Source organism: Prionailurus viverrinus, chromosome B4, assembly GCF_022837055.1.
Source record: "Prionailurus viverrinus isolate Anna chromosome B4, UM_Priviv_1.0, whole genome shotgun sequence".
NCBI classification, from domain to species: Eukaryota; Metazoa; Chordata; class Mammalia; order Carnivora; family Felidae; genus Prionailurus; species Prionailurus viverrinus.
The window spans coordinates 88,541,551-88,555,214 of record NC_062567.1 but is presented as its reverse complement, the minus strand read 5'-3'; the positions used below and the strand labels follow the sequence as shown (position 1 = coordinate 88,555,214).

Sequence of the window (13,664 nt, the reverse complement as noted above, 5' to 3'; positions counted from 1 at the left end):
GAGCAGGATATAGTCCCCGTCCTCAAGAAGTTTCAGTTTTGTGGAGAAGAGAGAAGTCAACAGACAATTACATTATGGAGTGATAGGGAAGTGAGGCATGTGTAGGTGCTTCAGAGTCCTTAGGAACAGCCAGTTGAAGGTGCCGTTGGTAGCTAGATGAATGTCCTGGAGAAATCATAGGTCAATGGAAGAATCGGACCTGTCATGATTGCCATATACCACAGACTCCCGGTGCACACTAATAGCAAAGCAACCAGCTACCATGGAGACATCAGCTGTACCATAGGGTGAGGGGAAACCTCTGTGAATCCCTACAGAAGGGCTGGCAGAGAAGCTGGAGTCTAAGTCCAGACAACACTCACAGATGGCTCAGTGAGGCTGGTCTCCTGGAGAGCCACCAGTTAGCATTAGAATTGAGATTACAACTTCCCCATGTTGTTTTCTTTCATCCATCCATTCATTTACTGACTAGAACATAAGCTCCATGAGGGCAGAGATCTTTGTTGGGTGTGATTTAAAAAAAAAAAAAATTCTTAATGCTTATTTACTTTTGAGAGAGATAGAGAGCAGGAGGGCTGGACAGAGAGGGAGACACAGAATCCAAAACAGGCTCCAGGCACTGAGCTGTCCGCACAGACCCCCACACAGGGCCCAAACCCATGAACTTCTCGAGATCATGACCTGAGCTGAAGTCGGACGCTTAACCAGCTGAGCCACCCAGGCGCCCTCAGTTGGGTGTGATCTTCACTGTGTCCCCAGCTCCCAGAACAATGCCTGACATAAAGGAGGCTGTTGATAAATATTTGTTCAGTGAATGAATGGTTAGATCAATGAATTCATTTAACTTACATCTAATGACTAAAGAGGTGGGTAACTGTTAACAGAGGAACAGGATAGTAAAAAAAGGCAGAAGACATGGCAAGCCTTGTGTGCTTACTGAAAACCTGTTGGAATCAACAAATGAGCTCTCACCTCTATCCCTTTCTATAAAAGCTTGAATCTGTGGGGGCTTCTGTATGCAATGTGGAATATAAGAAAGAGTGTGCGCTTTGATATCAGACAGCTGTGCTTTTAAATCCTGGCTCTTCCATTTCTGGGAAAACCCCAGGCTCAAAAGTTATTTAACCTAAGTCAGTTTTCTCATCCTAAAATGGGATTTGTACCTTCAGTGTGGCTGTGAAGGATTAACAGGAAAAAGCATGAAATGCTTTGGACCGAGCTCCCTTTGCCCTCACCCATCCTTCCAAGTGCGTTATAATTTGTTCTAGCAACAATAGGAAATTAATACAGGTAGTTTACAATCTAGTAAGAGAGAAAAGATGGCACAGGCAACATCGGTACAATTGAGAAAATAACAAGTATGAAACAAATACAAAAACAGTGCTATAGAAATGCTAAGGAAGTGAGTACTTCTGGCTGGACAGATTAAGGAAGCTTCCTGGAAGAGGTAGTTCTGCTGGGCCTTGAAGGCCTGGGTACGATTTCAACAGGGGGAGACCCAGTAAACAGCAAGAGTAAAGGCACAGAGTTGGAAGGTACAGAATCAAAGAAAAAGCTAACATAAGCCCTTGTGACCGGCCATTTTCTCAGAAACAAAAACTACTTGATTAAAATTTCACACATTCTACTCAGGATATAATGGTCTCTAGGTTTGTAAAAAAAAAAAAAAAAGTAATAATAGTAATAATAAAAAAAGTATTAATAGTAAATTAATAGGTTTGTAAAAAAAAAGTAATAATAGTAATAATAAAAAAGTATTAATAGTAATAATAAAAAAAGTAATAATAAAAGTAATAGTAGTAATATGTGATAAACTATCCTAAGGGTTTAATACAGAAATACAGATCTTGGGCAAGAATCCCCTCTCTACACAGAACATGTCAATAGCCAAGGGTGAATTTGGCTCATTTTCTTTTTTTTTTTTTTTCAATGTTTTTTATTTATTTTTGGGACAGAGAGAGACAGAGCATGAACGGGGGAGGGGCAGAGAGAGAGGGAGACACAGAATCGGAAACAGGCTCCAGGCTCCGAGCCATCAGCTCAGAGCCTGACGCGGGGCTCGAACTCACGGACCGCGAGATCGTGACCTGGCTGAAGTCGGACGCTTAACCGACTGCGCCACCCAGGCGCCCCCTGGCTCATTTTCAAACAGACAGGCTTGACAGGGAGGAACAGAAAAATACTAAAGGTTAATTAAGATAAACACAAAGGTAATTCTTTAAAAAGGCACCTGTTAACATTTACAAATTAGACACTTCTTACAACCTTCACAAGCGAGCCAAACTGAATAATGCAATCTAACTGAACTGAATGTACTTAGCAGACTGGTGGCACAGGGGCTCATGTTGATGACGATGGAGAAGACCGTAGAATCTAGTCCCTCTTTGGTAGGTTTTGTTTGTCTAAAGCCACAGCTCATGATCTTAAGTAATTTTGGATGGCTCTCATATAGCCTAGGTTTGAGCCACTCTGTTTTCGGAGTTGGGAAGGAAGGGGTAGAATTGTCCAGAGAGTAGATCCGCATCACCCAAACTCACCATCCATTGTCCTTTTTCGCATTACTTATGGTAACAATGTTTTCCCAAGATGATACCTGTACTCAGAGGCCTTAGCAATACTTGCTTTCTTCTTTATCTTCTGGTGAAATCGATTCCTTTTTGTACTGCTCACATTCGTTCCAGGAAGATTCAGAGGAACAGCTGGTCTCCACTGGCCTGCTCCTGTAAGAAGGGTCTGGAGCTTCTGCAGAAGGGTCCAGATCTGCACCACAGGCCCCTGAGTCCTGTGATAGAGCTGAATGCTTTGCAGACCAACTTTCTTTACAAGAAGAACTGGGCGTGTTGCATGCATCCTCTTTTCTCTCACCCCCTGACTTTCTGTGAATGCCCAGAAATGTAACCTCAGACTGGCTGCATTCAAATGGAACTTTCGGAGTCACTCCATCTTTTCTCAAACCTTGATCATGAGGGTGTGAGTGATTATTCTGGTTTTCATCATCTTCCACTGGAATACTTGGTACGTTATCCAAGAATAGAGGAGAAGGGCACCTGAAGGACTTTAGTGAAGTGGGAGGGTCCTCAGCAAAATATAAGCAGGCTTGAGTACTTTCAAGAGTAGTTAGGACCTAGGTAACCAAGAAGCAAACATTGAGTTAAGTTTGAATAACCTCTCCTTTCACCTTTTTTTCTGCCTACTTATTAAGGAACAGCCTCTTGTTTTCATGAAATAAGTTCAACAATAGAGTTTTGAATGAGAAGCTATTAAAGATTAGCTAGACCCTTTCTTTCACAGACTTGAACCAAAGTATAAAAGATAGGGGCCCAGGAATCTGTATTTTAAAAGCTTCCCAGTTGATCCAGACATGCTGTTGAGAGCTGTTGACCTGATTTAAAAGAGCATGTAACATATCTTTACACACACACACACACACACACGTACTTTTTAAAAATGTATTGGGGCGCCTGGGTGGCTCAGTCGGTTAAGCGTCCGACTTCAGCTCAGGTCACAGTCTCACAGTCCGTGAGTTCGAGCCCCATGTTGGGCTCTGGGCCGATTGCTCAGAGCCCGGAGCCTGCTTCAGATTCTGTGTCTCCCTCTCTCTCTGCCCCTCCCCTGTTCATGCTCTGTCACTCTCTGTCTCAAAAATAAATAAACGTCAAAAAAATTTAAAAAAAAAATTAAACAAACAAATCAATAAATAAATAAATAAAAATAAAAATGTACTTAGAGAGTTTTACTATTTACAAAGTGTTTTCACACCCATTCCCCCTTTTAACCTGTACAAACAATATTATTATTCTCATTTTACAGATAATAAAGCTGAGGCTCAAAAAGGGAATAAATATCACTAGCCAGTAAGGAACAGATCTGTTGCTTGACCTCAGATCTGGCTCCCAATTGCATTATTCTTCCACTGTGCCTCTCATAGCTCCTTTTGGGCCCAAGATTTCAGGTCATATAGCTCTGACACTGGTGGTGTCAGGCCTCGAATATACCTCTGCTGACTCCCAGGCCAGTGTTCTTTATATTCTGATTATGTTGACCTCTTGTTTAAAATCCCTTCCTGCTTCTACAATAGACTCAGGATTAAACCCAGACTACCACAATGGATTCATGTCTGTCCATCATCTAGCACTTCCTATTATTTTGAGCACTCCAGCTTTTCCCTTATGACATCCCACTTCTCTGAACTACCTGCAGTATTAGTGCCATGGAATCCATCACCTCTGAGCTTTGCATGCATAGATTCTCGCTGACTGAAGTGTCCTCCTATTCTTACTGTTGCCTCAATTCACCCTATTCCGCCAACCATAGCACAGCCGTCACTTCCACCAAGAAGCTTCCTTGACTTCCATAGGCTGGGGTGTATTCTGAGCCTATGCTCCCATACTGACCTGGGCTTCTACCCACCCCTGATGCCATGTTTACTGATCTGACTCACTCGGGACTGTGAGCCTGAGGGCAGCAACCGTATCTTGATTACTGTTGTGCCCAGTACAAAGTCTGGCACATGCAAAGTAAGCGCTAGCTAAATATTTGTTGAACAAATAAACAAATAACTGACTGGATGATTAAACTGATGACTAAATTAAAAAATCAGTAGGGGGAATAAGTGCTACATTCTTAATGGACCAGATCTCTTAATGAAGGCTGAATACAATTCTCTCCAAACTACTCACTTATGTCATTTCATTAAATTTTTTGTGGTGCCCTGATCCCACCCAATAATGACCTCTACCAGAGTACCAAAGAATGTGACTTGGTGACTTGGAAAAACTATCTACTAGGTTAGAAATCTGTGCTAGGGGCTGGGTTTGCCTCATTGATAAAGAATTTACTTAGACACGCAATCTATCCAATTTAGATTTTCCATGGTTCTGTGGGCTTGGTTTTGAATAAAACCATGTGTACGTACTTCATCCATTGATGGTCTTAACTTTGCCCGCGTGGTAGCACACTGGCCCGCCAAAGAGAATAGCTTGGCAGAAAAATTCCGAGGACAGGGACGCACTTTCTTATCTAGAAACGAAAGGCATGAATCGAGTCCTCTCTTCTCCATCAACTCCATAAGGAGATCCCTCTAGGAAGAGAAGAAGATAAGGTATCTTTGTCTTTTAGAACTCTATCCAAAAAAATGACCAAGAAATGGGTGCAGAGATGAAGACAATTCTTACCAGCTGGATATGCTTTGGATCATCTAACACCACTTTACAACCTGTCAGAACTTCCATGATTACCTATAAGGAATATACAGAAGGTCAGCTACATACGTTAAATACATACATATAATTAGTTCAACAGTTAACCTTGACAATGGATATAGTTCATTCTAATCAATGACTGTATATTTTATTATTTGACAGATTGCATGAGATTAATGTATAAGACACTGGGTAATGGGAAGTCAGTAGGTCTAAAAGTTAAAGCCCTTAAAAAAATTCTTAGAATCTAGAGCATTCCTGGTGATAAACTCTCCTTCTTTGTTGACTGGTACTTGGTACTTACAATTCCAAAGCTATAGACGTCCGTTTTAATGGAAAGTTTGCCCTGTCTGATATACTCTTCAGGCATATACCACAGATGTTTAGTGCTGCTGCTAGCCATGCTTATGGTAGAGCTCTGATGTTCCGGGTGGGGTCGGAAGTGCGCCATGCCAAAGTCCGTCAGTTTGGGTTCAAACCGATCATCCAAAAGTATGTTCGCACTGAAATTGTAACCGAGGACAAACGAGACCAAAACATCATAAAGGCATTCCAGCGAAAAACAAAATGGCAAGCGTACCCTGATATCTGGTTAATTCCAAACACTGACAACACAAAGCCGTACAGAATTTTCCGTGAGGGTATCTTCCCATTTTTCTTAAAATATAAATACAAGGATTATATAAAACTCGAAGATGAAAACCTGGCCTAGGGACAGTGGGCTTTTCCAATTTATAGATACATAGAGGGAGTTGGTAGATAAAGCTGATGACTTGCCAATAGGAGGAACTAAAATGAACCAAAGCAGCTTTCCTTATGCTCTTCTGATATGCGGTGAGCACACTAACTGGGTTTTAGTCAGCTAACAATCAAGTACCTGTTATGTACAGAGCTGTGCTGCGGAATGCCCGGCTTCTCAGCAGAGAGCCACTAACCTGCAGCGATGTGAAGGATCTTTGGTAGCCCCTGCCTTAAGGATAGCCCTTCTCTATTGTCCCATCTCTATGACTTTCTACGGACTGAAGACAAAAATGTCTTTGAGCCTTATTTAAAATATAGATATCTGCTGCGGTAAAGACAAAGTGCTTAGCGTCAGTTTTAGCTACTTGTCACATAAAATCCTAAATAATCACTTAACATCTTGGCTGACAGTAAGCCTCAGCTTACATTTACCTTCAAAAGGCTGTCACAGCAGGGATGGAAAAGGCTAAGCCCATGCATTTCACATGGCCCACACCTGGGGTGAGTCCCAGCTCTGCCTTTCCCTGGCTCTGTGACAGTTGATGGGTTACTTCACCCCATAAGTCCCAATGTCGTTTTCCTCACATGTGAAATGAGGCAAACAACAGAACTCACAGAACCGATAAGGGGAATAGAAATAGCCTACTATCTAGCACACAGGAACGGTCGATAAATGGTAGGTAAGATGAAAATTACTAATTAATCATAAGAGAACAGAAGGATATTGATAAAAGAGGTGGGTGGGCCAAGAAAAAGTAACCTATTTCTCAGTTTTGCTTCGGGCTCTTCAGAGCTTGCTCTTTGTCCCCTGAAACCAAAGCTTCCAAAATGCCAAGTGGTATATTTGAAGTACTACACATTGTTATTAAAAGTGGTAATAGGGGCACCTGGGTGACTCAGTCAGTTGAGTGTCCAACTTTGGCTCAGGTCATGATCTCACAGTTCGTGAGTTCGAGTCCCACGTCGGGCTCTGTGCCGATGGCTCAGAGCCTAGAGCCTGCTTTAGATTCTGTGTCTCCCTCTCTCTCTGCCCTTCCCCTGCTTGTGTGCTCACTCTTTCTCTCTCTCTCTCTCTCAAAAATTAAAAAAAAAAAAAAAAAATGAGTGGTAATAGCCAGAGGAGAAAAATAAGAAATTCTTAATCCTCAACAAATATTGAATCTTACAAAAGTTCCAGAAGTCCTTGCTGTCCCTGTACGAGTGGGCCGACAGGCAGACCCTAGTTTCATGGGTCTGAATTGCAGGTGTTCTAATAATTCAGAGTATTCAGACTCCTAGTTCTGTTTTGAGGATTCAGAGCTGAGGCCTTTAAGAATTCTAACCCAGACTCTGTCTAGAACTAAACTGCCAACAGACAGAATGAAGAGATTCTCCGGGGCCCTTTAAGGGTAGAGAAGAACATGTCCTATACCTGACGTCACCCTCTATCCTTTAAGGGTGGCAGGAGAATTGCAAAATCCAAAGAGCCCGCCGCCTCATGTTACCCGTCCTAGGGCCATTCCCCGTGGTGTGATCCTTGCACTTACGAGGAGAAACTCAGAGAAGGCCTAGCCCTCCCCACTTGAATCAACGATCACGGTTCTCATTTTTCTCCTTGCCTTGTCTTTTCTCTCCATTGATTTCAAACCCGGCAGCTTCTAAGGCCGGCCCGGGGCTCACACATCTGTGTCACTCATCATCTATCTCACTTGGAACACAGTGCTGACCACCCTGACAAGCCTCTGAAGACGAGGAATCCCCTAGAGCCAGATCGTACCTTCTCCCCAGCTCTAGGTGAGTACAGACACTTGGTTTGTAATTACTTCTTCCACAGGTGGATCCCCTGATCATTTTGGAGTGCCGGGTATTTAGCGCAGGAGATTGCGACGTGTGCCAGGAGGTGAGATGGGCAGAGAGGTTCGTTAGGTCCCGTTACCAGTCCCCAAACTCCTGCCCCTCCAGCTCCTGTTACACTGACAGCCTAGCTGTCTTCTGCATACACCCCCAACCCCCACACGCACACCCTTTATTTCAGCCAAGGGGGGCGCAAGAGCTCTGAATGTCAGAGTTTCAACGGCACACGTCTAGCCCTCTCCTTCCTCAACTCAGCTCTGAAGACAGTATCAAATCGTAACTTAAAACGTCAGACCTGGGGCACCTGGGTGGCTCAGTCGGTGGAGCAGTTGCGCGTCTGACTTTGACTTGGGCTCAGATCACGATCTAGCAGTTTGTGAGTTCGAGCCCCGCACTGAGCTTGCTTCTGTCGGTGTGGCACAGAGCCCACTTCAGATCCTCTGCCCCCACCCTCTGACCCTCTCCTGCTCCCGCTTGCTCTCTCTCTCTCTCTCTCTCTCTCAAAAATAAACATTTAAAAAATGTTAAACGCTACATCCAGGAGGATGCGAAAAGCTGAATTTGCAAAACACTTAGATTTCCTGAAGAACGGATCTTTTCTAAGCACAAAAGAAGAAAAAATAGCGAGCAACAAAAACCAAACCCATACTCTAATGCCTTTATTTGAGCCTCAGCAAAACTAGTGGGAAGCTTTCAGCACTTGGTGACTCATGCTTCTGAAAGACTTAGGGAGAGCAAGTAACCACAATGTGTGACACAATAAATCCCACAGAGGACTTTGGGTCAGCGAGAGGCCATCAGTGAGAACGTGAAATTGCCCCCAGGGCACTGCATTGACACTTTTCAGGATGATAATCTGGTGAAGAGACAAGTTGTTTACCCGCAGACTAGCATGAATTTTACGTCCAGCGATTTACTTACTCTGTTCTAAATAAGGTAATAATAGCTGAGGAAGAAGAATGTTCTATTTTAATTAAATAGTAACTGCAAAAGCCCCTTGAACAATGAGTTCTACCCTAGTTCTTTCCCCTGCCACAGCCTTCAATAGGACGTTCATACGCTGCCTTCAACTATTATGCAGGTCAAGGGAGTATGTTTATCTTAGGGGGGTAAAACCAGTCTAATCAAATAAAGAGAACATAAAAGAACTACAATCAGATACCAATATAGTGAAACAAAAGGGCAGCTTGCTAACCATGGCGCTTACCAAAGAGACAGACAAGAACCCTGTCACGGCCCACACCTTCAGCTTAGTGTTTCTACAAGCCATTTCTTCTGTTCTTTCCCACAGAGCTACTTACTGTAACACAGACCATCACCTCTCTAGATAATTCTTTTAGTAGAAGGGTCAGTGGAGGTACACTGAGGAGATGGGGAAAATCCTACTACACAAGGTGATCGATTTGTATCCCGACTCTGGGGAGTAACACGCTCTCTCTCTTTTTGTGCCAGCGATCTCCAGGACGAGTCTTTTGGGGGCCTGAACCTCCTCCCAAAGGCTACAAGGATTGCTTTCTCTGCCCACCAGTTTTTTTTTCCTGATTTAGCCAAAGCCCTTGGGCCTAACATAGAAACAGAGTTCAAGGACACACCTAGACTATAATGCAGAATTTGGATTTAAGTAAAAATAAACGTTTGACCTGTAAGCATACGGTTGGTTTTTAAAAATACCTATTTTTAAAGTATTTTAGGGAGACTATTATTGGTGTCTAATAACCCAGTCTGGAGTACCTGGCAATTCTCTGGCAAAGTCCGGACACCAACCCATTGGCTCCAGAGATAAAGACGACCCGCTGGCCTCTTCCTGACAGCCTGAGGCAACAGGACATCTCACTGTCTGTGTCACTACTGTTGCAACACCAAGATACCCCTCACCAGATGAGGCAAGATGCAGCTTCTCTGGGATCCTACAGGTTACTGGAAAAGGGCACCCACGCCCCCTCCCCCCACTTCAACATGCAGTACATCTGACGAAGTTGAGGCCCTTTATTCCGCCTCAGACTGTGCAGCCTTCTCTTTCTTTTCCACTGAACCCAGGCAGGGCCCAGAGACGGTATTAAAGCTTGTTACTGCTTTATTGATGACTTGTGAGTCTTAGGCTCTCTGTGTCAAAGGCCCAGCCAATAAGGGGTATTCGTGCTTTAAATGTGAAATTTCATCTCTAACCAAACTAGCACAACTTCCCTAAGGCTCAGTTTCCTTGCGGGTAAGAGGAAATGAGCATGCTTACCTCTTAGGGTCGTTACAAGGATTAAATGAGAAAATGTAATCAGAGTGCCGGATACACAGGGAGGGCCTCGAAATATACTCTGAAGGATGTAGGCTGGCCTTTGTCCATCCTATACCCACCTTAAAATCCCAAGAAATTTGGGTGGGTATGTCTAGAAGTTCAAGGCACCAATCTGAAGTAACAAAGGTACAGGAAGTTGCAGGATGACCCTGAAGATCTGAGGATCATCGGGTTAATCATTTTCAGGGCATCCGTTGAGTTTCAAAATAGTTCCAGAGAAGTTCTGGAAAAACCTGAGTAACGTAACATTTCCAGATACTCTAAGATCATGGAGAGAGAAAAAGAATTGTTTGGTATATGTATGTGCATGCATGTAGGTACCCATGTGTATAAATAAATGAATGTTGGGATTTAGAGACTGTGGTGGTAAAATTAATAGGAGAAATTTTAATTTATGCAACATTTAATTGTGCCAGCATCCCTTAGAAATGATGAACTTATTTGGAAATTTTAGAAGAAGGGAGACACGGCTGCAGGGAGAGGAAAATCTGGGGGAAAAGAATTATTTACATCTGAAATACTTCTGAAAAGAAAAGTAGGTTTTTACGGGGAGGGGATTGGGGGTTGGGTAGAGAGGAGACTTGTTAATTAACCAACCAACCAACCAACCAGTCAAACAAACAGACTTTGCATTCCCTTCAGGCTCTGCATCCCTACTAAATGCTAAGCGGGAGTCCTAGCCACACACAGCAGGTCTGGGGGGGGGGGGGGGGGGGAGGCGGGGTAAAGGAAGGTGGAGCTTGGGTCCTCAGGCAAGGGTGTTACGGTGGGAGGAAGGGGCTGATCAGTGGCTTCCTAGCCTCCCTCCAAACCACTCAGTGTTTCTAGTCCCTCACAGACGAAATTCTCCACGCACTCAACTACCACCATCTCTGATCAATTTCCCTCTTCTAAAAATTCATTTTTAAGCATATGGCTTTTTCCTTCCTTTCCTTCCTAGACCACCTCCCTTGTATGAAAATCTGTTTCACTTGGCAGGAGACACATGGCAATACCGATGAGAGAACATGATCTTATAGGAAACATTAGAAATGTTCACTGAGATTATCTCGGCTTTGGAAACATTAACAGGAATGAATGCCTGGGATGAAAAATGCTGAGGATAAAATGCACTTCAATGTAAAATTGTTCATAAATGTGAAAACAATTAAGCTGGCTAAGGGATAGGATGGAAATAACAAGAGGGTTTACTGCTTTCAGATGCTTTTAAGTGATCCTGTAACTCAAAAACATCTTCGTTTCCCAAATAAAAATGTGAGGGTCTTTTGCCAAGAACAGAGACTTCAACTCTTCAAGATTCTTTTCTTTAAATCCTTTTCCTCCTTAAATTCCACCATCTGGAAATGAATTTTGTTTTTCTAACATTCTCTTTGAAGAGTTCAAATTACTAAGACATATTTGGGCTAACTAAACCACCAGACTTCTTGAAAATACCTTTGAAATGTGGGCTTGGCTTCCTCCTTGGGTATTCTGCAGCTGCGTCCTTGACAGTGTCTCCTTAGAAGACTCTTTATTCTCACTGCTTGAACAAGACCAAGATTCCCAATGCAGACCTCCAGGCCTAATCTCCCCTCAGAGTCTGCTGCCTACTGCCATTTTCACTAAGGGTCCAATGTCAACATTTCCCAATTTGCACATACTAGTTAGTTATGTTCTCTTCTCCTGCCCAATTTCCCCGTCTTTGCCCATGAAACCAACATGCTCCCAGGAATCCAGGCTAGGAACCCTCAATTGCCCGATAAGACCATGATTGTTGGACCCACACAAACATGGAACCCCACCACCCTTCCCCATCTACAGACATGGAACAGAGGCAGATCACAAACTTTAGTGAGTTAGCTTTCTCCTCTGCCGCACTGAGGTAAGACCAATGATACACAAACTCAGGGCTGTTGGGAGGAGTAAGTTATTCATTGGGCTTTGTAGTCAGGTCTTAAGTCAGGCTGGCTATCACAGAACTTCTCAGTCTGTCCGCAGCCTATCAGCTTCCCCGAATGCACTGGCACTTACCAGTGCTAGACGGCGCTTATTAGTGTTTTGGGACTTTGTTTATACTGTTCCCCTGACCTGCAAAGTACTCCTCCCTCCCTTATTTTCGTTTCAACCCTCAATGCAGCCTAAGATTCACTTCCTCCATGAAGTTTTCACCCCACTGCTCTGAATTCCAGTGATACTCACTCCCTTCTCCACGTTCCCACTGTGCAGCCCGCACCATACCATTTGGTACTTCCTCAGAGAGACCAGCTTGTGTTGTTTACATAAGCATAATGTTGAGTCTATAGAAGATACCGAGCAAACATTTGTTGATATAATCAACGTGTTAATTAAGAGAATTTGAAACCATAAGTGGACCCAGACCACTCTGCATATGGCAGATATACGGCCCAAATGCTGCCAAAGCAGCTTCCCATTTTCTTGGCAGACATCACTAATTGAGTTCAGAACGCACCCACCCCAGGTTCTCTTTCAACACTGCAGGTGGGAAGTCATTACCAATCAATCAACGATGGAATGTGAGCTGTAACTGATTTGCCATCGCTGCTACAGTACAATCACTTCCTTTTCAGATGAGGTAGATGAGCCCCGCATGGTTGTAATGACTTGTCTTTTTGCAAAACAGCTTGTTAATGGCAGAGTCAGGACTACAGTCTAACCCTCCTTTTTCACTTTGCTACTCTTTCAATTTACTACAGTTAACCGAAAGAAACATCTTTTTATTCAGCTACTCATAAAAGATTAAGAAACTGTTGATGACAAAGCAGAAGTAAAATGGAGTTTCTCTCTTCTTCAGGTATGTAGAGATAATTGTAGGGGCACAATGATGGTTAACGGATGAGTCACAGGAAGCCAGATTTTAGCTCAAAATAAATGACATTCTAATCGTTAGAGCTTCACCCAAATGGAGTGCTAACAACACGCTGTGCAAGGGTCCGAGGACAGGCTGGATGAGACACTTGGAGGCAGAAGGAAGAGTCCCCATGAAGTGGGATGAATTACAGCTTATTTCCAAGTCTTGGGCTGTGCTTTACATACATTATCTCACTTCATGTCCACAGCCCTGGGAGAAGATTCAGTAGTCACCTGCCTGGTTCCAGACAAGGACTTTTCTCTTAAGAGTAGAACATAATCCTTAAATAAAAATTTTTAAAGCATGATATAGAAATAAAAAGAAAACATTAAATAAAAAGCTATAGTCTCCATCTAAATGAAGCCTCATTGATATTTTGGTATGTTTTGGGGCACCTGGGTGGCGCAGTCGGTTAAGCGTCCGACTTCAGCCAGGTCACGATCTCGCGGTCCGTGAGTTCGAGCCCCGCATCAGGCTCTGGGCTGATGGCTTGGAGCCTGGAGCCTGTTTCCGATTCTGTGTCTCCCTCTCTCTCTGCCCCTCCCCCGTTCATGCTCTGTCTCTCTCTGTCCCAAAAATAAAATTTAAAAAAAAAAAAAAAAAAAAAAAAACGTTGAAGATATTTTGGTATGTTTTAATCTTTTTTTTTTTAATTCATGAATTTGTAGTTCTAAAAGTTATAACTGTACCGTATACCAGTTCAATTTGGCCTTTTTAAAAAAATTGTTTTATTTATTTTTGAGAGAGACAG

At 43.2% G+C, this 13,664-nt stretch overlaps 1 protein-coding gene across 1 annotated transcript in view; it reads right to left on the bottom strand.

Annotated features, from left to right (window-relative positions):
- Positions 1–2,139: 2,139 nt before the first annotated feature.
- IRAK3 (interleukin 1 receptor associated kinase 3) overlaps positions 2,140–13,664 on the bottom strand; it is a 51,645-nt gene continuing 40,120 nt past the window's right edge. Inside the window, exons 9-12 of the mRNA XM_047866582.1 lie at positions 5,506–5,704; positions 5,175–5,237; positions 4,916–5,080; positions 2,140–3,124 (exon numbers count right to left, since the gene is read on the bottom strand). Coding sequence (XP_047722538.1) covers positions 2,609–3,124; positions 4,916–5,080; positions 5,175–5,237; positions 5,506–5,704 — 943 coding nt within the window. The 3' untranslated portion in view covers positions 2,140–2,608. The remainder of the gene's footprint in view (positions 3,125–4,915; positions 5,081–5,174; positions 5,238–5,505; positions 5,705–13,664) is intronic.